Source organism: Copadichromis virginalis, linkage group LG11, assembly GCF_057382275.1.
Source record: "Copadichromis virginalis isolate Kocher_CV1m ecotype Utaka linkage group LG11, C_Virginalis_male_GT1.1, whole genome shotgun sequence".
Taxonomy (NCBI): Eukaryota; Metazoa; Chordata; class Actinopteri; order Cichliformes; family Cichlidae; genus Copadichromis; species Copadichromis virginalis.
The window spans coordinates 4,256,790-4,279,065 of NC_140628.1; the positions used below are offsets into that span (position 1 = coordinate 4,256,790).

The 22,276-nt window shown below is 41.7% G+C and overlaps 1 protein-coding gene across 3 annotated transcripts in view; it reads right to left on the reverse strand.

The window, feature by feature from the left end:
• Positions 1 to 22,276, reverse strand: part of cdk14 (cyclin dependent kinase 14) — a 240,744-nt gene that overhangs the window by 31,701 nt on the left and 186,767 nt on the right. For all 3 annotated transcript variants that reach the window (XM_085472876.1, XM_085472878.1, XM_085472877.1), the window contains one exon: positions 21,582 to 21,732. In XM_085472876.1, the coding sequence (XP_085329002.1) occupies positions 21,617 to 21,732 (116 nt within the window). In that variant the 3' untranslated portion in view covers positions 21,582 to 21,616. The remainder of the gene's footprint in view (positions 1 to 21,581; positions 21,733 to 22,276) is intronic.

Sequence of the window (22,276 nt, forward strand, 5' to 3'; positions counted from 1 at the left end):
AGGTCACTTGGCATTTAAATCAGCTGTGTTGGATCAAGGACACATCTAAAACCTGTTCTTTAGTGTCAAAGCACAGTGCTGCCATGCTCCTTGATCTTGAAATTAAAACCTCAAGCATTAGGTTGTTTTTTGTAAACTCACACCTATAAAAACATGATGATATTGGGTTAGTAACAGCTCCGCTCTCAGGCCAAAACCTCAGATTTGGCTGTTGGTAAAGCTTATATTAGCATCCTGTGTAAGCTTTGGGTAAAGGTAGTGAGCCAGCCTTTAGTTAATATCACATTTGTTAATGATTTTTTCCATTACAAATAAACATGCAAATCCTATTATTGCAACCCAAACAGTTCCTACCCAATGAACCAACATCCGATTACTTGAACATTCAGGTACAGCTTTATTTACAATATCCTTAAGCGGACTGTGGCACTGTGAAAACATGAAAACATGTTGAGGACGTCACTTGGCATTTAAATCAGCTGCGTTGGATCAAGGACACATCTAAAACCTGCAGGACACCGGCACTCGAGGCCTGGAGGTTGAACGTCTGGTGTCCTGGTGCAGCCACAACAACCTGGTGCTGAATGCCCAGAAGACAGTGGAGATTATTGTGGACTTCAGGAAGCACACAGCCCCACTCCCCCCCATCATCCTGACTGACACCCCCATCACCTCTGTGGACTCATTCCGCTTCCTGGGTACCACCATCACCCAGGACCTGAAGTGGGAGCCCACCATCACCTCCGTCATCAAGAAAGCCCAGCAGAGGATGTACTTCCTGAGGCAGCTGAAGAAATTCAACCTGCCAACACGGACGATGATGCAATTCTACACCGCAATCATCGAGTCCATCCTCACCTCCTCCATCACCGTGTGGTACGCTGGAGCCACTATCAGGGACAAACAGAGACTGCAGCGTGTTGTGCGCTCTGTTGTGAGAAGGTGATTGGCTGCAGACTCCCATCTTTGCAGGACCTGTACACCTCCAGGACACTGGGGCGTGCAGCTCGGATCTCAGCTGACCCTTCTCACCCTGGACACAGTCTGTTTGACCTGCTCCCCTCAGGCAGGAGGCTCCGGTCCATTCGCACCAGAACCTCTCGCCATAAGAACAGTTTCTTCCCCTCTGCTGTTGGACACATGAACAATAACCATATGACTGTTCCCACCACTAACACATGACCCTACGCTGTGTCACTGCATCATTCTATGTTTGGCACTGATCACCACCTGCACTCATGTATATATCTTTCAACGTAGCACTCTTAATTCTTATTCTCATGTATATATCTCATGTATATCTCATGCACATATCTTTCCACGTAGCACTTTTAATTCTTATCCCTACTTTTATTTTTTTCCATGTCTATTTAAGTGCTATTTATGACAGCATGTTTGCACTGAAGCACCGCAACAATTTCCTAATGTTGTAAACCTGCTCAACATTTGGCAATAAACCCCATTCTGATTCTGATTCTGATTCTGATTCTGAGTTGGACACCCCTGCTTTAGGTGAAGACGAAAATGAAAATTCCAGATAAAGAGTACATATAAACTACCTTATTCGTAAACAAATCAGTGGCAACCTCATCAGTATTAAGAGATTCAGGGGTAGCTGTGCTCAAGGTGTTCTCAGGTTGTGTGCCTAACAGTTCAGACAGCTGATGAAGTAATGCAGTAAAATGATAACTTAATTTCAGACATTATTTCAGAAGAAGCAAGTTAATTACAGAGAGGAAGTTTTTGAGTTTTTGTTGTTACTAGTGACGGCCCCGATCCTAGCCCTTATAACTCTAACCCCTAACCTTTGGTGTTTGTCAGAGAACAGACACGTGCAAAACTATTCAGTAAAACGGTCCAGCTGTGACAGTCTTTTCCTCTCACACGGCCATGAGAGTGGTGCACTTTAAGTCATTTCTTGTTTTTCCAAACACTGCACATATGTCGTGGCTCTGCCTGTAACAGGGTACGTTTAAAAAAAGCCATACCTGAAGAGGGCTTCTGTCTAACACAGATAATGTGTGACTTTATGTATGTGGTAATAAAGGCTCACGCTGCTCTGTACTATCAATCAAAATGCTTCGTATCCATCATAACACAAGTAGGTCACACTGACTGGCTCATATGACAAGATTATAAATAAAACAGCAAAATAACTGCCATTATTGGTGAGATGGTTAGAAGCTAGACGCGGGAAGATGATACAGCATTTGGCTATTCATGTCAACCGACCTCCTCGTCTTTACACTAGCTGCTGGTGTTGAACACGGCAGTGGGGTAGTGAGCAAAGAGTTAGCGATGAAGAGTCGGGCTGTGCGCTCTAATCTTTCATTAAAAGAAGCTGAGCTGCTTGAAGGCATAGCATGTGAAAAATGCTAACTATTCTCGGTCTGGATCAGGAAGTCAGCTAAGCAAATAAACTGAGTAACAACATAACAGCATAATCAGATTACTGTAGATGGCGATAAAAACCAGTGCGGCTTTGTGAGGATGATGTTTTTCTGAACAGGAGAGAGACGTGATGTCCTGCTGATGGCGGGCACACAGCTGCAACTGGGTAAATGTGACAAAGGGTTAAAAAACTGCCAAACACTCCTGGTGCCGGGCTTCCCAACAGCCCAGGCTTTACTGGGAATGGGAGAAAGGTTGGAGGCGGGTGTGCGGCGTGAGGAATGGGGGTAAGTAGTGGAGAACGAAGGCTGGACCTCGCTATGCTCCACTGGGACAAAGTGGGCTCCACCTCCCCCACACCTACACAGCCACTCCCCTTTCTCTCTCCCTCACTCTTTGGCGCTCAGAGTGCTGGGGCTTTAAGTCCGTCTCCCAGGTTACGCACACAGCTGTTGACAGCCCTGCCCCCCCCCCACACACACACTCACACACACACAGTCTCTCTCTTAATAACAGGCCCTGCAGTGCAGAAAGCGTAGGGCCTTGTTAGCCAACAACCAGGCATGAAATCACTGCTCCGTACTCCCACTACGATGAGTCAATCTATACCTCCTGTTTGTCTTTGTTCACGCTTATGTGTGTGTATCTCTGTGAGTGTGTCCTGAAGATGACTGTGCTCGCTGGTTTTTCCTTCGGGCCATGCAGAGCTCTATCTTTGACTGGGCTGGCTGTCTTTTGTTTAGACTCCTCTACAGCTCCGTTCTGACACAGACCTCATGCTGTGCATCCTAAACACAATATCAGAGGATTAAGTTAACTTTGCCGACTTTGAATGAGAAGCTCTTTATTCGGTAAATTTCCATAAACCTGTTCCCTGTGTGCATTTTAAGTTTGCAGCTCGAAAATGTCTGGAATGTGAAAGTATCCATATCTTCACATAAATATTCTCTCTTTAACCCCTGTTGCTGAGCGGTAAAGTTAGCTTATTTATGGCTCTCCTATCTAAGAGAACACGAGTTCAAAACAGAGATTGTTGTTTTCGTTTTAATAAACTGAAGTTTATTACTAAACTGCAGACTGACATCTGGTTACAAATGATCACTAGGTATTAGAAATGCTAATGCTAACGCTAGCTAAGCCACAATAGGCTGGAGGCAGATCTGTGCCAACATTTACATATAGGGGATGATCTCAAGATGTCTCTATGAGTCTGGGTAGTGTGCTCAGCAACCATATGAATAAGAGCTGTATAATTTATATAGGCTGTAATATGAGTATGCATATTAAAATAACATCAAATGCTTTATTAAAACTGATACTGGTCTCTAAAATCATAGCAACTTAAGAAAAATTGCAGAAAAAATTCAGGCCACCAACACAACACCAAAGACTGGCCACTCAGAGGAAAGCCAGATGTACAAAAAAATTAATGATAAAAACAATCCACGCTAATTTACTATCAATGCCGAGAGAAGAGATGAAAACTCATCTGTTATAAAAGCCAGATTTAATAAACATTTTGATGATCACAGCACGACGACAGGCAAAGCAACGGCATCCACTGTAAATAACAGGCCAGTCATCATTCACGTATTGGTTTTAGGTTAGAGAACAACATTTACTCTTCACCACTTCTGATACTCTGTGTAGTGTTTCATCGAGTCACATGCATCACATTGCTAGCTTCCCAAACATTAGCTTCCTCTTTGTTGCCTTGGTCATTTGAACTGTAGTTACAGATGTTGATGATCTACAATGCTAGATTTAGCGTTACAGATGTTCTTTAAGCAGTCTCTTTAAGAAATGCATATCCAGTTTTACAGCCTATATAATTTATACATCTCTTATTCATATGGTTGCTGAGCACGCTACCCAAACTCATAGTGCCATCTCGATATCGTCCCCTATAGAGCAGGGCGATATGGCCAAAAATATTTATCACGATATATATTTGAAAATTTGCGATAACGATATAACCGACGATATAATTGATGCGAGACAAAATACAACTCCACAACATTACTAGCGCAAAAAGACAACCTTCCATTTATTTTCACTTAAACAAGAAGCTGGTTTTTATGTACATTAAAGCTTTATAAAAATGTAACAGTGCAAATGCAAATTCCTTGCTGAAAGTTTAACCAAAAGGCATTTCCAGTAGAAATGGGCTGACATATCCTGAGCATAACCATGTATAATATCCACTGAAGTTAAAAAGAGGTGCTTTGCAACATTAAACTGCAGTGTGCAGTACGCATTTTTCGGACCATAAGGTGCACGGGATTATAAGGCACATTAAGCGAAACAAAGCAGTCAGATAAATCAAACTTTATTAAACTCATTCTTCTTGCTTCCTCCACTTCTGTACCATTCATTCATTAATGCTGAATTCTCTGGCAGCTGCTCTATTCCCATGTTGTTGCAGTATATTAATGACTAACCTCGTATTGTGGATGGATTATCTCAGTTGTTCTCCTGACTGAAGTTTGGTCCGTTTACAGCATCCTGCCATGCGATTGCATTTGTCTCTAACCATGAGGAACCTTCACGTTAACTTTTATAAGTGGAAAAGTGTTAGTGTTCGTCCTCCAGCTTCACTGTTTAACATAGCTGTGTCGCTAGCGATCACGTAGCACATCATTATATACCAGCTAGCCCAACTTCAGTAACCCTACAAACGTCACTGCTGTTTAGTTTCCTGTCTTCATTTATGTTGCAAGTGATAGCAGAGCTGTACGTTTGATTTTTTTCAGAAAATATCATGCTTAGGTAACTAGCGAAACTAGCGAGCTAACTTCCGCTAGCTTCCTGCTAACTTCTAACTCCGTTAAATGTAATAACTTTTGTTTTCATGGATGCCTGGAAGTTAAACTTTATAGTTACACCTGGTAAAGCAGCAATGCTGATCGTTTTATTAAAGATGAAAGAATTTAGACAGTTTTTAACTCTAAGTGATGCTGCAGTGTTGTTTGACCTGAAGCATACGGAGTTTAGGACCCAGATTACTCCCAGATTTAAGAGCATCTTAGTCCGACAAATACGACAATAACGACGGCCGCTTGCATGTTCTGCAAAAAAAATGTGCTTTGTTGTGTATCTGACGGACAAACACCAAACCAGTTCCACATCACGGAAGTTGCACCATTTTTACAAACCAATTCTGGATCATCTGTTTCACTCAACAATCGGCCATGTGCGTATGAAAACAAAGGCACTGCGCATGCGCGTTTTACTCCCATTCTATCGCGATATTTCATTTTCCTATCGTTGCCTAACATTATACCGGTATTACCGTGAACGGTATAATATGGCCCAGCCCTAGTCCCCTATATATAATGACATTTTCTTCTGTGGGTGCTTGCCTGTTTATGAGTGCAGTATCCACAGTTTTCCAGGTCCACTTTTAAAAACGTACATAAAAAAATCAGTTAAAAAAACACTGAAACACAACAAATCACCAATTTCCACCATCTTGTTTTAAAGACATTGCTGTGAGGAGGTTATTGCTAACAGTCTTTGGCTCCTGTTGGTTGGAAACAGTGTTACTTTAATTGAAAGGAAGGTTGTGAATAGGAAATGAATTACTGCTGTACCATGTGTGAAAGTAAATAAAAAAATGAAAATGAAATAAAAAATAACGGTGAAACTCTGGACTGATGATGATGATTATATTCGAGATTTCCTGGTTTGTGCTTCAGATATAACCATTTTGCAATGCCCAAGGTAGAACCACCTTTTGACCATCACATTTTTTTTCTCATTGGTGGAAACAGTTCAAATCTTGGTTCACGCACCAGAACAGAAACAACTCTGCTTTGGTAATAATGAGGTAAGCATGTAACTGTTTTTACCTCGATAGCGGAATATTCTTTGAAAATTCTCAAAAAACTGTCTCCAGCCTTGACAGTGGTCGGTTGGAAGGTGTACTGCAGGCACGTGTTTGGTGTGTGTAGTTGGGGGCAGGCCAAGAGTTCACCTCTGTTAGCCGTGGATGCCAAAAACCCTTTACTCATGAAAGTAGCATGAATACAACTACGATTAAGATGGAAACCTGCACGGAGGGTTGTGGGCACATACTGAGTAATCCGCAGATTCACAGGCTCTTAAACTGTACAGAAACAAACATGCCGATATATTATCCAAATGCAAATATCAATACTCTGGTTTCTTAGAGAGAAGCACGCCATGGGCACACCAAAACATCCTGCTCTATTCTCCATTTTTACCAGAGGAATTCTTTACAAAGCCAGCACTTGCTGCAGTGAAGCTCTGTGCCGCCCGTACTCTCTCCCAGTAATCTCAAGGTTCGGGGCTGCGGCATTATGCTAACTTCTACTGGCAAAAAAGGGAGGGACCAAGGGGCTGCTTTGATAAGTCGAGCATGGAGAACGTGAATGAGGCAGCGACAGGCGAGGCAAAACACACATTCATTCCCCTCACAATGCCAAGCAGCACTTTTAATTAAACCTTATCCAACACGATGAATAATGCAACAGCTTCCTTGCAATCCTCCGTCTTCTTTCTGTAGCTCACCGTGCTGTGTTCAACCATTTCACCCAGTCACATGCATACATTAGGCAGAGGAATGGTGCAGAAGAAAGGATAAGCTCTTTCAAAATGACAAAATGTCTCATAGTTTTGCCAACAGGGGGAAGAAGTGCAAAGCATAAATACGCAGGAAGGATTCTGGAATGTATAAAGCCTAAAAAGTGTAGCTCTGCTGTTTTGTTGCTTTGTTTAGAACATGTCAGAACTGACAGAGTGGGAACTATGTCTTGCAAAGTTTACACATGTTAGCGTTCAAAGGCGCTCACACTCTCAAGTCAAAAGCAGGTATAACTTTATAACCCAGTTCAGCCTCTGGTAGAAGAGCAAAGGGCTCAGTATGAAGCTCACCGAGACAAAGTCCAACATAACATGTTCTCCGTGGGAGAGAGATGGCCTCACCGCATCAGACAAGACTGGCCGCTGAGAAACACATCACCCCCCCCCTCCTTTTCTTTTAAACTCATGGACACACTCCTAAAGGGATAGAGAGAGGGGTGAGTGGGGGTTGGGAGGGGATTGGGGTGGTGGGTGGGGGTGGTGGGTTGGGAGGGGGCTGTCGGTCAAAGAGAAAGGCAGCAAAAAGGATATTCAGTGCATTGAGGAGTGAAAGGATTGTATGGGAGAGTGAACCCATTACAGGGCAGACTGGCTGGGGCATGGGAAGACATGGAGAGGGCCACGGGGAGGTGCTGGCTTCTATTTAGCCCAGAAAGAATCAGGCAGAGGGAGTCTTTGCCAGGAAAACTCTGGCCTCAGACACTGTACTAAACCCACGCAGACCACAGGGCTGCTTAACAGAAAGCTGCAGTATAGAACATATTTGAATCCATCATGGTAGCAATTAGCATAGTCTATGTGACTATGACTCTATGTGTTAATATATAGTACACTATTTCGCACTTGGCTTCTTTGGTGCCCTGAAACTTTTTTTCCTCATAAATCTCAGAGATATGTTGTAACAACACTGCGACTGACAGGGCAGTTAAGCTGGATGGATTCCTTAAGATGCTCACAGATTATACAGATTGGCTCAACTTTCAAGTTAAGTAGAGGAGACCTGACCCAACAACACAATCTGAGACCTACAGTCCAAACGCTTGTGGAGCAGAGCTTGATTCCACGATAGATACTTTCCCCAACGGACAGAACTGCGTGGGCTCTCATGGAGGTCATGGTAGGCACGCTTGCCCAAATAGGTAATATGGACCACAAACACCCAATGACTGCAACCACCCGTAGCACAGACACACCTATGATTATCTTGTTCTCAAGTCATCACATTCTCAAGATTTTCATAAAACTTACTCTAAGCTCGTGGTCAAGGCCACTGACATTCAAATTCATCCAGGTTTTTAGTAAATACACCTGCAATATCAATTTGAAGCTCCTATAGATTCCCACCTCATTCCCACCTGCTGTGGTGACGATAACTTTAAATCTAATGACTGTCATTTATATTTTTTCACAAAGTCATTTTAGTTTTCTTCAAAACATGGTGTTAGGGTTAGAGTTACTATGTATCTATGATGACTTGGTCCCAAAACAGGGTTAAACCATTTTAGACACACTGAAAATATTACATTCTCTTGAAACATATTCTTTGAACAACCCATTTTATTAGACATTAGTGTCACTACACAGGAATTTATTGGGGTGCAGAGTGCAGAGGCCGATTTCTTAGAACTCTGGGAAATGAAATCAAAACCATCTGCATGACTACACATGACTAAGGCCAAGGAGGAAAACAAAGAATGAGGTTTTGCAATAAAGGTGAGCTGATCCTTTCAGTCTGGCTTGCATGAGGACACATAATGTAGAATCATATCAAAACAGACAGCAATAAATAACATGCTTGTTACATTTAGGTTATTAACGTTAAAGGTTATATTAACAATGTCCATCACAACTATCAGTGTTAATGTTTTGGCTCAGTTGTTGCTGAGCAAGTCTGCAGAGAGCAACAAGTTCCCCATAAACTTGCAGTAAAAAGAGAGCATGAAGGTCATGAAACTGTAAATAAACAAGAAATTTAAAAATGATGTGGTTTTTTGCATCAAATTAAACCACTCTCACTTCCAATTCTGCTATCTTTAAGCTGCCTTTCCCTGCCCACCTTTGCTGCTGCCCATATGCAAGCTGTTTTGCAACCCACCTCCAACTCAACTCCTCCTATCACCTTGTCTCCCCACCTTATGCTTTTCATATGCATATGCAAGTGGAAGGCTGAGGAGGCCTCGGAATCAAACTTATTGCCAAATATAATACAAATTTCCTGCAGACGGAGATACCAATGTTCTTTCGATTATAGCCTGAAATGACATCTTGACAAACAGCAGTAGTTAGTCTAAAGTTTCCTAAAGTATCTCAAAATCATTTATGAGGCAAGCTAGTGATTACAATGGAGAGATTTCAAGAAGAAGGAGAGCAGAGCGATGAGGGAGGAATGCGTTCCTTCCTTTTGGAAGGAATGTGTTGCAGCAGCAGAGCCAGCCAGACACAGCGTGCGTTATACCAGCCAGCACCACAGCGCTGCACGGCCACGATAAAACTCTGCAATGTCAGGCTGCTCCTGGAGCCGATAGTTAGGCGCCCATGCTGGGAGGCGGGTTTGGGTAAGAACATGTTACACTGAAAGGGCAACTCGAGGCCAGCGCTGAATGCCATGGTCCTTTGGAGTAAACAGAGGACGGCAAGTAGCTGATGGAAACGTGCACTGGTTCACATTATTTATTTTGCTTAAAGCTTCTTGAGGTCGACCAGACACGTGGCCTTAATGATTAAAAACATGCCTTTCACAGATCCAAAGTTAAATTTTCATCAACATGTCAGAAAGTGAAGGCTGACCGATCCTGCCAGCAGAATAGGTACACTTATCTCACTGCGGGGGCAGGTCAACTCGATGCAACTTCAAAAGGCTCTTAATAATCATAATATTTCCTTACAGTTTCTCTAAACAGGCCGAATGGCAGGGAAACTTTCCTCCCGCTTCTCCCTTAACACTCCCCCCTTCCATGCGCCGGCATTCATTTCTTGCCGCTCTCTTCCCCTGCAGTGTGGGCTCACGTATACTGGGCCCAGTGTTTCCAAGCCATTTGCTCATATACAGGGCTGCAGTGTGCTGTTAACATGGAGACTCCCCTGCGAGTGTATAATTTGTGAGTCGTGTCCAATTCGAATCAAGTCAGTCTCCTGCTGACTTCCTGCCTCGGTTCAGTGGGAAAAACGCTCCGGTGCTGTCCAGCACTCACAAGACCCTCATACTAGAGCCAGCAACCAGCAAGACACATTGAAGAATGACTCTGCTTTTTTTTTCGACTAAAGCGCCAATTTCTTTGTGCTGAAATGTCATTACATGTGTCCATTTTATACCAAAGTATGCCTAAACTTTTTCAGAGCTCCCCACACATTTTTATTCACGTCAGAGTGGAAAAGAAAAATGAGTCCATCACGGGAAAGTCCCAACTGCAAATTCAGAGTAATAAAACATGTATAGTTATGCTGAATCAGAAATAAAATAAAATAAGCCCTGAAATTTGATTCAAGGCTGTTGAAACATAAACTACAGCAATGAGCAAGTTAGCTTGCTGATGAGGACTGTGGCACAGTTGAAAGCCTTAAGCTACATAAAAATGCTATGAGCTACAGTGCAGTTTGTATGCAATAACCTCAGACCACAGGAGCAAAGTTAACCCTCAGAGGTCTAAGTTATCATAAAGCTCTGAACTATAACTTTATGTTTCAACAAAAAGCACAACCTTTTTGAAAATAATATGAACCGTTTTCGATAAGTGACAGAATGACTATTTTCTTTGTTGCCTGATTGTTTAGTAATACTAAAAAAAGATCCCCAAAAGTAGACATTCCAATAGGATAGGCTTGATGCTTAATGCTAATGCTAAAGTACAGCTGTTGTATCTGTTTGCATAGTTAACTGTCTACGCAGAGTCTGAGGAGAGGGGTTTCAACCTATGCAAATGTGCTCCCGTTGAGTCCTCCAGAAAGCTCGAAGTGGACGACCCTACACATTGGTCCAACGCTGACTTAACACCTGTTTGTACTGAACACTGTGACACTTTCTTTTAGATCTCACAAGGTCACCTGTTCCAAGGAACATCAATTGTGCTACCATAAATGCATCATTCTCACATGCATTTACCTGACATGTGACCTGACGCCCCAACAATAACCACACATATGTAATTTCTGTTTGTATTACATTGTTATCCCGAGTCTTGGCAATCAGGCAACAAAGAAAACAACAACTCGGCAGCTTGCAAAAGGTTTAAATTGAAAAGTTGATATGTTGCAAGGCCAAAGGCAGCGGGACAGGCCAGAAGCCTCACCAGGAAATGGCCCCTCATTTTCCCCCTACATTAAGAAACAGCCTGAAATGTAGAGTGTCCCAGTAATGAAATCCAAGTATTACTATTTTGAAATATATTTTGAGATCCAGGAAACTGCAACTGAACTTTGATTCAGTGATATTTCTGCATGTATCAGCCTTGAATGGAAGCTTTGGCAAACTGATATTAAATGTCTTTATTTCCTTTCTTTTTATGGACTGATTCACACAATCTTTTTACACTCCTTGTACCAAACAAGACATCTGATATATGTTTATAATATTAGCTTATATGAACCCAAGTTGCTGAACTGTGTAAAATTTTGAAGCAATGAAGAAAAACGATACCATAGACTCTTTAAGACAAGGCCAATCAATACTTGGCAAGTGGTTTGTTCAGTATTTCGGAGAGGTTTCCACAGCTCGTCTGTGGTTTTAGTGTCTCAGTGGCTTCTCTTTCTTCATGTAATTCGAGATTGAGGCCCTGAAGCTCTGATCGGGGCTCGGTGAGGCCGACTGTTCCAGGGCTCTCTGTTCTTCTTCTGTGTGAAGTTCCTAAGAACTCTGCCCCCTACTTTTCTACTTTGGCTAACATAGTTCATGTCTGATTATGTGCCTCAACCCTCAAAAGCACAGCGTTCAGTCGAAGCCACTGGACAAAAGCTTTACTGACCACAAAATACTTCCTCTCCAAGCTGCTTTTAAATATTTCCAGTTTTGGGAAATAGATGATGGACAAGTTTTGGAGGGAAAATCACATTTGTGCAAAAAATGTTCTTTGGACAACCAGCATAGACTTGCTCATAATCCTCATGTGTGCATGCATGTGGATATGCATTTCAGTCTGTATGAACAAAGTGATGGCCAAAGTTTGGAATTTGAATTCTGCATGTTCCAGAAGTAAATTAAGGCTATATTTCCCATTTCAAATTGTTAACTGTCATGTGCAATAAATTCTTTTCGTACAATGTACAAAAACACCTGATGAGTGCTCCAAGGTATGGCACCAGCGCAAAGCTAAAAACACAACATGTTTTGGGTCGCTGAGGTTTGTTACTTCAAGCATTTCGTCAAGACATCGAGTGAATTATAAATTCAATAGCGGGCAAACAGAGGCAAATTTAGTTTTAAAGCAATTCTTGATTACAGTATCTGTATACTTGTAAAATCTTGTAGTGAAATATGAAACTGGAAAGAAAATATCTGGCAACTTGATACATAACTTGTGGATTTACGTTTAACCACAAACTTTTATTAAGCAAGCTGAAAGTAGCTCCCTGTTCTGAAAAGTGAAGTCAGTGCTAAACTGCTTTATACCTGCAATCTCTATGACGGCTGCAGGAGGTGACTTCTTCTTGTAAATTATGACTAGTATCATTAGTATCCAAAAATAATGATGAAGCAGTGTATCTTTAGGCCTGTCAAGTTGCAAACCACCAAGAAATTAGCCAGTTACTAAACAAAAGGTGACACCATGACAACCAGCCTCTTTTCTAAACTTAACCAGAAAGCTTCTGAGGCCTAAATCAGACTATAGGCATAAGTCTCGATTCAAACTCGGGACTTGATGGTTGACGGTTGAGTGCTTCAAATAGCTGTCATTAACCCCAGTAACCTCCTTTATAAATATTACACTTTATTTCAAATGGATATGATAATACCCAAATAGCAAAACCAGACCAGATTGCCTGTTTGAAGATGCCAGACCATGTTTAGTGTCAGATCACGTCTGGGTTTAATGCAAAGAGAGTATAAAGATGGTCCTGTTATGAACCTGGAGATGAGGTATGTTTTTGTATTGAAACTGGACCAGAGCTGGTTCTGGCCGGGGAAAGGGCTGTAACTCTGTTACACTCCCTAAATTAAATTTTAGTATGTTTTTGGTGTTATTCTTTGATGAGTGCAATATTTACAGACCCTCACTAGCTTGAAGTTCCACTTTAGGTTTGTAGTGAATGCCATGCACCCAACTGAACTGAAGCCAACAGTCATAAACTCTACAAACCGGAGTCATTCCAAATAAACGAACTGACTAAATTCTGATGACAAAAACTGATTATTTCCACTCAGAAAGTGTGCCACTGTAATCAAAGGTTGTGATGAAAAGACAGAGGCAACTTACAAAAAGTATGCGCATAAAAATTTGTGTAGTTCCTGTTTGTATGAGTCTGAGCTCAGCTCATTATTCCACGGTGTTTCAAATGGCAGACTGACAAAGTTAAATTCATTAGCATGCTTTATTTGACTCTAATTCGCTCAGCTGAGACGAGCAGCTCCAGATCTGCTGCTGTAGAAGAGCTGTTGGCTTCACCACATAAGAAGGAATTGCTTTTTCTTTTCTTTTTGGAGAGGCAAAAAAGGAAGGAGGTACATGTGCAACGCTCATTAGGAGAAGCCATATGGTCGGGGGAAGAGGAGGAGACGGGGAAAAAAACTGAGACATGGAAAGATGCACCTTTTTTTGCTGAAATGAAAAGGGTACTTCTTTGGTGCCTCTGCAAAACATTCATTAAACTTCTGTCCTATTATTTTGACATATCAGGTTCTCATTTGTTGTTGAAAAAAGAAAGGTGAATATGTGCTAAAATGCAGTTTTTGAATCTAAAAAGCGATTGGATATGATCAAAGAGTGTAATTACACCAGCAGAACATACATTAATACACATTATTAAATTCATTTAGTAATGTTTGTTTACAGAGACGTAATAGGTGCAAAAATCGATGCAAAATATATATGTACAGTGTACGGTATTAGTATTATGTCCCTATTGGCTAATGATTGATATCATCATGATACATTTCTGCGATAATGGTGGCATGTGATGGCACCGTTTTTCTCTCTCTACCTAAATAGCCAGCTCTTTCTCTTTCTCTTTACAATTCTTGAAATGAAGTCAAGTGACATGATATTTGGATGCAAACGACAATGTGACATTTAAAGTCCCTGCATCCCAGTGTCATTTCTAAAATGTTGCCAATAAAAAGGCAGGAGGATATCAAGCATAAAGATAAAAGACATTTTATGAAAGTTTGACCTCATCTGACATCGAAGAAGACGTCAGAAGTAACGTGATATTTAAAATCCCTCATATTTCATTCCACTCATGCCTATATGTTGTCAGTGCAAACAACGGCAGTAAGAGACATGGTTTTGAAGAGCTCCATATCGCACAACACTTCTAAGAACCATAACGTGGACGGAAGCCAAATTTTGGTCAGTTGTTAACATGATCCTACTCTATCCTTCTCTACACCCCTTCATTTTCTGTCAACACTCACCCAATAAATAAAAAAATGAATAAATCAACTCAGCCAAAATGTTGATGTTGAAGCTTCAAAATATGAAGCCCAAGTTTTATAGCTAGTCTGGGTAACTCAATGGACACTATAACATAACAATTCAATTCAACTTTATTTACACAGCGCTAAATCACAACAACAGTCGCCTCAAGGTGCTTTATATTGCACAGTAGACCCTACAATAATACACACAGAGAAAAACCCAACAATCATATGACCCCCTATCAGCAAGCACTTTGGCAACAGTGGGAAGGAAAAACTCCCTTTTAACAGGAAGAAACCTCCCACAGAACCAGGCTCAGGGAGGGGCGGGGCCATCTGCTGCGACTGGTTGGGGTGAGAGAAGGAAGACAGGATGAAGGCATGCTGTGGAAGAGCATAACAACAGACTGAACATATGCTCTAGTCTATTATAAAAGGATAACAGTGCCCAACAACCATAGCCACTGCACATCTGTCTTGCACATGAATTGCACAAAAAGGGAGAAAGGATATTTAAACCTTTTTCTGTTTCTATTAAAAAACAGAAAAAACTCATCAGACAGGCTGATTACATGTATGCCTTACTGATCAACAACAAACCCACCAAAACCAACTTTTTGAACTTATCGTTAGGGTTAGGTTGACTACAGTCATACTGCTGGGGCACAGAGAACAAGGAGAACTGGTGAAGAAAACAGTGGATCTGATTTTCATGTGCAGTCTACACGAGGCGTCACCTGAATACAGATGCGTACCCCCCTCTGTACATACCCCTGGCTATGAGACGGATCCTCAGAAACCATCTACCAAGGGCAAAACAGAAAAAAGTGCTACATAAATATTCAGTAGCCTCAATTTCTCACGGTGTCATCAAAACCATCTTTGGTTGAAATGTTTGAAGTGATATTTACATGTACACACACCATTGTTTTTACCTCCAGCCGCACAGTGGTAAGATGGCAACATGAAGAAAACACAGGAGCGCCACACTTTGATTTAACTGCACGCAGTTATGATCAATCCTGAGAGACTGAAGAGCCTTGGGTTTAAGGACATGTTAACAGGTCATAAAAGCAGAGGGGAGATGGTATTATATGAAATCAACAGCACGGGGAAGTGAGTGCAAACACATTGGAACAAGTAGTGCAGAGCTGCAGAGCCTCCACAATGCTTTTTCCACGAGGAGAGGATGAAATGAAAGCCCATATTACTGGCAGGCATTGAACCTGTATGGTTATAAGAAGCAGTGGGAGACTAAAACTAGGCTGATTTGACTGAAGGCTCTCCATTTCTCAAGGCTATGCCTCTGGTTATCCTTCCTCCCCGCACCTCCTATTTCCCCCCCTCAGGCTCACAGCAGGAATACACTTTAAATCACTTTGTCCTCTACCTAGAAAAACTTTCTGACAGGTCGTTTTGTGGACAGCACAAATCTATTTCTTCCTGCTACAGAGCCAAAAATATTCTCTTTCTGTCCTGTTGACTTTGTACGTTTTGGACAGTGATGGCTTTAGTAGACAGACATCATGGTAGGATCACACCAGGGGACAAATAGTGCTTTTACTTTCAAGTGAAATGTCTGTACATCTATGAAGGTTTCCTGCATTTTTATCCTCTTCCCCAAAAAAGGCACGCGGCACGGTCTCGGAGATGATACCTTAGGCTAGAGCGAGCGTGTGTGTGTATGCAGTGAGATAAATAGCTGGCACCTCTACATTTTGGACTATAAAGTCCGGCTTTGCCTGCAGCTGTTATCTTCAAAGTGACACAGTGATGCTCCAGGGCCAGAGTGTCCTGTCGCCGACCTGTGATGGCTCACCGCACAGACGCAGCGTACAAAGACTGCTGCGTTGTGTGAAGTCTGGCCAGGTGACCGGCAGAAGAGCAGAGAACAGCACTCATCAACACGACTTCAATTGTCCAGCACATCTCAGCGATATGAATGAACCCTTACATGTGGTTATACTGGTTATTCCTTTAGTTCAGCACTGAGCTGTAATGACATTGATTGTCTAGTAGCCACGACTTCTGGTTTTCTGCAGTTTTCCACTGAACCTCCCACAGACACTGCATATCTGAGATACAGGTAGTAGGAACTAAATGCAAGAACTTTTGTTTCTTTTGGTCCGCTTGTCTTCATTTCGGAGGTCTCCCTGTGACGATGACTAAACACCGACACAGAGGTGGAAACATTTCTTTATGACTTATGACTTCCGTGTCTGGGATTCCGCTCTGATCCGAGGTAAATATCATCAGAGTGTGAGGGCGATGCCAACCTCTGTGCACCTACCAGTTGTTGTCACCACCCAGATGAGAATTTATATTGCACCAACCACACAGCTGACTTCTAAAAGGCATAACAGGACTGACTACTCAGACGTCTGTGCGAGTGTCTACAGCGCAGCATAATCAACTGTACTGTGAAAAAACTAAATAAGTGGTATTTTTAGTGCTGTCAATAGGTTAAAAAAATTAATTAATTAATCTCACAATTTTCTGTAATTAATCGCAATTACTTGATCGATAGCCTGGTTGCAATTAGATTTTTTCAACGTTATATTTAAGCTTGTAACTGACATTCATGGAATATAATGAAGCAAATGGAGAATAAACACAAAGAATGTTCAATGCTTAAATTCAGAGAGAATTTGAATAGTTTTCTTCAATCTTTTAGCACAGCTTCTCTCCTGTGAAATACAACTTTTTTAAAAACCTATATACTAATAGGTAAGTATACACTAATATATAATATGTGATAATAATTTGATATTTTAAGCTGGAAGTGCTTCGGTGAAAAGAAAATTCCTTCTTGCACAATGTGCAAAATACTTTATGTTGGTCGACTGTTCTGTCTTGTTATTTTTTTAATACTCAAATGTGCGTTTATCATCTTCCACACTGAGCTGATTGGTTCAGCTGCTCGATACCAGATCAGCTCCCCATTGGCACATGTGCGAAGGTAACTCTACTTGGATAAACTGCCCGAAATGCGTTGCAGAAACATTTCAGGGATTTTGAGTGATTCTGCACTCCAGATGCATTAAATGTGTTAAAAATTTTTAATTTAAAACTACTGATGCTGACAAGTCAGTTAGCCATTTGAAATCATTTGAGAAGCAGATCAGATGCAAGGTAACCTCAGCTTCTGCTATGAACTCGGATGTAGCTTCCGATTTGGAAAAACAGAAAAAATATAAAACCATTTACAATTTTTTGGGACAACGATGACGCCAATACGGCCTTTTAAAGAACTATTATAGTATTATTGTACCTTGATAAAAAGCCACAAGCTAAACGTTTGTTTAGCTTTAACTAAAAGCTCCACATTCAACCTCTTGTAGCACTTTTTTGGTCTCCACCAGTTGGAAAATGCAGCAGTTAAACTCTATTTTCATTTTTTCTCAGTTTGAACAGTAAGGTGCTGCTGCTCAGCTGTAAAACCAAAACAATGAGCTGAAAGACGCTGTGGGTCTCCAAGTATGATCCACCTATTTCGCATTACGTGCAGTTGTCGAGATAATTGTTGAGTAATGAAATGAATCAGCTTTAAATTCGATTAAATCATTCTATCTTAATGTGAAACTGGAACGACGCTACAAACCTCGGCTGATTTGTCTTCACAATAAGACCAACTAAGTTCTTGTTTGGACTGAGGCACCGAGCCGTTGAATTGACCTCTTTCATGTTGCTTTTCGCTCCCTGATTGAATCAATGTTTCATGCTTTGTTATGTATTCTGACTGTGCGCATGCTGCATCCAATTCTTCACATACCCTCGCCTAAAGTGAAGTGTGTTGAAGCTCAGAGACAGGGCAGCTGTCTCCCACTTGTTGGGACTCGGAGTTGAACTGTGTGGTCACCGAGCGGATTGATGGGGGGAGCCGTTGCCTACGCTCGGCTCCAAGTTGCATCAGCTAATCTCGTGAATAATGCAGAATCATGAATAAACATAGATGAATGTATTGCAGTACTGTAAAGGAGACCTTTCCCTTATTTCTTCTCTTCTCCACCCCGCCTCCATTTTTCTGCCCTTCTATCACTTTCAGCTTTTCTCCTTTCCCACAAAAACACCATTTCTTTCTTCCCTCCCTGCCAAAATCAAACACTCCCACTATTCCCCCATCCTCTGTCACTCTGTCTCCATCCTTTTCTTTTGCTCCCCGGCCATAGCAGTGACAGACATTGTAGAGCTGTAGCGCTGCTGTGTCTCAGTGCGGGCGAGTCGGGTCCGGCCTTCACTCTCAGCTCAATAGCTGCATGGGTTTCCTCAAAGGCAGCCATCCAGCACAAAGCCTGCCCACTGGGAATAGACCCACAAAAGAGAAAGGGGGCTGCTCGCCTTCTTTGCTCTGCTCCGTCTGAAGCGGCCTGCCTCCACCACCTCCTATAAATAATACAACGCTGCCTCAACAAAAAGAAATCCAGCCTTGCTCCCGCAAGCCACTGCTTCCATCTAGCCTTTATTCGCGCGATCGCGCTGCCCTTCCCCTGTCTCCCTTCTCCTCACCTCTTTTACCTCTGATTTTAGCAGAAAGGCTTTAGGAGCAGGTCCGTACATATTCACGTGCATATTACATTCAAGAATTTACGCTCATTCTTTGAGTACATCTCAGTATGCTGTGTGTGGTATAAGTGCAACATTAAGCAAAACTGAAACCATTATGTAAAATCCATTTAATTGTAGCCAACCTTAAAAAACTAAACAGCTGATGCTGTATATCTGTGTAAACAGAAGTGTTCTCACTCTCTCAGATACACAGTAGGTGTAATTGTAAAGAAAGTCATGCTTGTAAGGCTCCACTTCATATCACATTTAAATTCGCTGGATAAATTTTACTTTTATTCACACCCGTATCCAAACAGTTTTGGGTGCCGACACCCAGCCTTTGGCTTTTAGTATGCTAGCCTAGCCAAGAACAAACAGCCAAAAAGCAAAGTGTCCTAATCTACCTTTAGCGCTCTTTAACGGAGCGTCGTTATCTATCTGCAAACAGTTTTGCAAAGCCGGCGCGTCCGTGTGCCATGGAACCTGGAATGGATTTTTTATTCAGTTAATCCTTTTGTTATATGCTTTGTGAGTCCCCCAAATGTAAGAATTTTAAAAAAAATTTTTTAACCAGAACCACTGTCATTCATTTACAATCACTAAACTTCAAAGTACTGACATCCTGCACTTTGCTCTCACAAACAGCAGTTTGGAAAGCCCAGAGCAGCACAGTGATACTCACAATCACCATTAAAAAGAATGACAGTAAACACTATCATATTCTATAGTGTGCGGCTGTTTAGTGCTATATTATAGCGTTATACTGGTGCATGAGTTACATTTGAGGGGAAGCATAAAAAGCCGTGTGCATGTGTTGGTATAATTTGTCAGCGTATTAATGGGAATGTGTGCACAGGGATTAGGCTGCTATCAGTGCAGCTCTCCCAGCCTGCCAGGCTTTAGGCCTGCTTGGACAAAGAGCCTGATTTCAATGTAAATGCAGCAGCTGAGAGGACACAGCGATCTCGGTGGGGTGACTTCCACCCTCCACATGTGCACGCACATGCACACACACAGCGAGAGAGAGAAAGCCATTAGCCCCAGATCAGGGCACACACACACAAAATCCCTAGAATAGTAAATACATCTACTTTGTATCAAACCTTTTTCGATGAAACGTCAAGAAATGAAACACTGGAGAAAGTTGGTGACGACTAGTTGAGGAGCTGCTGCGTCTGCTACATATATGCACCTGTCAGCAATTACAGATCTAATCTGGCCCACAGTGCACTGTTGTGGCCCTGTGTTGCTCCATCATTAGGCCAACTATTATCCCCATGCCTGGCCTCTGCACCTCTTATTACATGCAAATAGCGGCGCTTTATCTGAGCCCTGAAAGAGAACCCCCGTCTCTAAAGAATGGGACACCCTCTTCGCCCACTCAAAGCCATTCCTCCATCTATTACTGGATTCTCTGCTTTAGTGCAGGCGGCACAGATCTCATGGCTTCGGTGTTAAAAGAAAGGCCGTGGTGGTCGGCAGGATGCAGATCAGTGTCAGACAGAGAACTGTGCGAGGGAATAGCTAATGACTTTCATGTTGTTTTTCCATTACATCACTGTTTGATTTTCTTCTTGTATTTATGAGAAAATCGGCTGATTAGTCTTATAAAAAAACCAAAGATGTACAAATATGATTCGACTCACTAATAGGAGCATGAGTGAAAAATAAATCCCACTGCAACATCAGCTCTTGGTAAAATCAATTATAAGAAATGATCCAACAACATTAGGCCCTTGCATGTGTCACATATACAACGAAGATACATACATATGTATATATATGGACAGATAAATATGCAGAATATATTAACAAAGCATGAACTGAGAGTAAACATCCAGGTTTTAGAAATGGTTTACTACTGTTTAGCTAGTTATCCTCTATAAGGCCACACTGTATGCACAAAAGAATAAACTGAAACCATATTTGATCATATAAAGACATGTAACTCTGATAAAACACGACCATAAGCACTTGTTCCACATGTCTTGTTAGAAAATATTAACTTCATAGCATATCCCCAAAGCAGCGGCGGCCTGTGGGATGCTGTGCATGCCTTACCCAAGCTACTTAGCTAACAGCGCATTCAAGCATTTCAGGTAAGACTACAGATTTTGTGTTTATGAGTGTTGACCTGTGTAGCGTGATTAAATATTATGTGTGTTCAGAGGAACAGCAAGTCACAGATATTCAAAAAAATGCCGTAGCTAGCACGACAATCCCAGTAAAGTGTTGCAAACGTCAGTTGTGGTCAGAGAACAAGTGGCCGTGTTTGATTTGAGAACACACTACTCAAATTCACATGCGACACAAACAAGTACTACTTCACATACTACACAAGCAATATAGCGCATGAAAATATCCATATCATTAAAGTTTCACCTTCTGTCTGCATGTTCCATGTTATTCTTTTGAGAGTGTGTTACTTCATGCTGCTTCTGCTGCAGCATACTGTTTGCTAATGAGCGCGTACCTGTCAGGCAGTCGTGTGCAGGATGCTGCCTCAGGTCAGTGTTTGCTGCCAGAGGATGCCTTTCCATGACTGTTCCTTCGTGCACACACCTGTATGCTGTCCCCGCTCTCTATCTGCAGCTTGACATTTGGTACGGTGAAGATAGAAGACACTGCAGGGGGAAGAGGACGCGAGCGGATTAGAAGTATGTAGGCTGACAGCAAGAACATTTCCAAGTGAGTTGTTGAAGATAGAGATGCTTATTAAAAAGTGAATATTAGAATATTTATTTGCAGCAACAGTTTTCCCTGCTTTAATATTTGTGTCGGGAGGAACTGGATCTTTAAATTGCTTCGTGTGGCAAAGCTCATTTCAGTTTTAAAATGACCATTCCAGTGATAACACAATCAGTTCAGCAAATGACAGAAATATGTTCCACAATTAATGCCACTGGTTAGTTTGAGTTCATTTCTATACACTATGAGTTTCAACTTGCAGAGACTCGCAACCTCGCTAACAGAGCTAATGCCTTTTAAAACACACGTCCTCACTGGTCTTTAAGGTTTTAATAAATGTTGTAAAAAAATGACACAATTGTGTGAGTTGCGTTGAATGTGTGAAAGTTTTACTGTTGACTTTGGGATGGAGAAGTATAGACACTGCAGAAAGAAAATAAACCATTCTAAAATACCACAAGAGCCAGTAGCGCACCCATA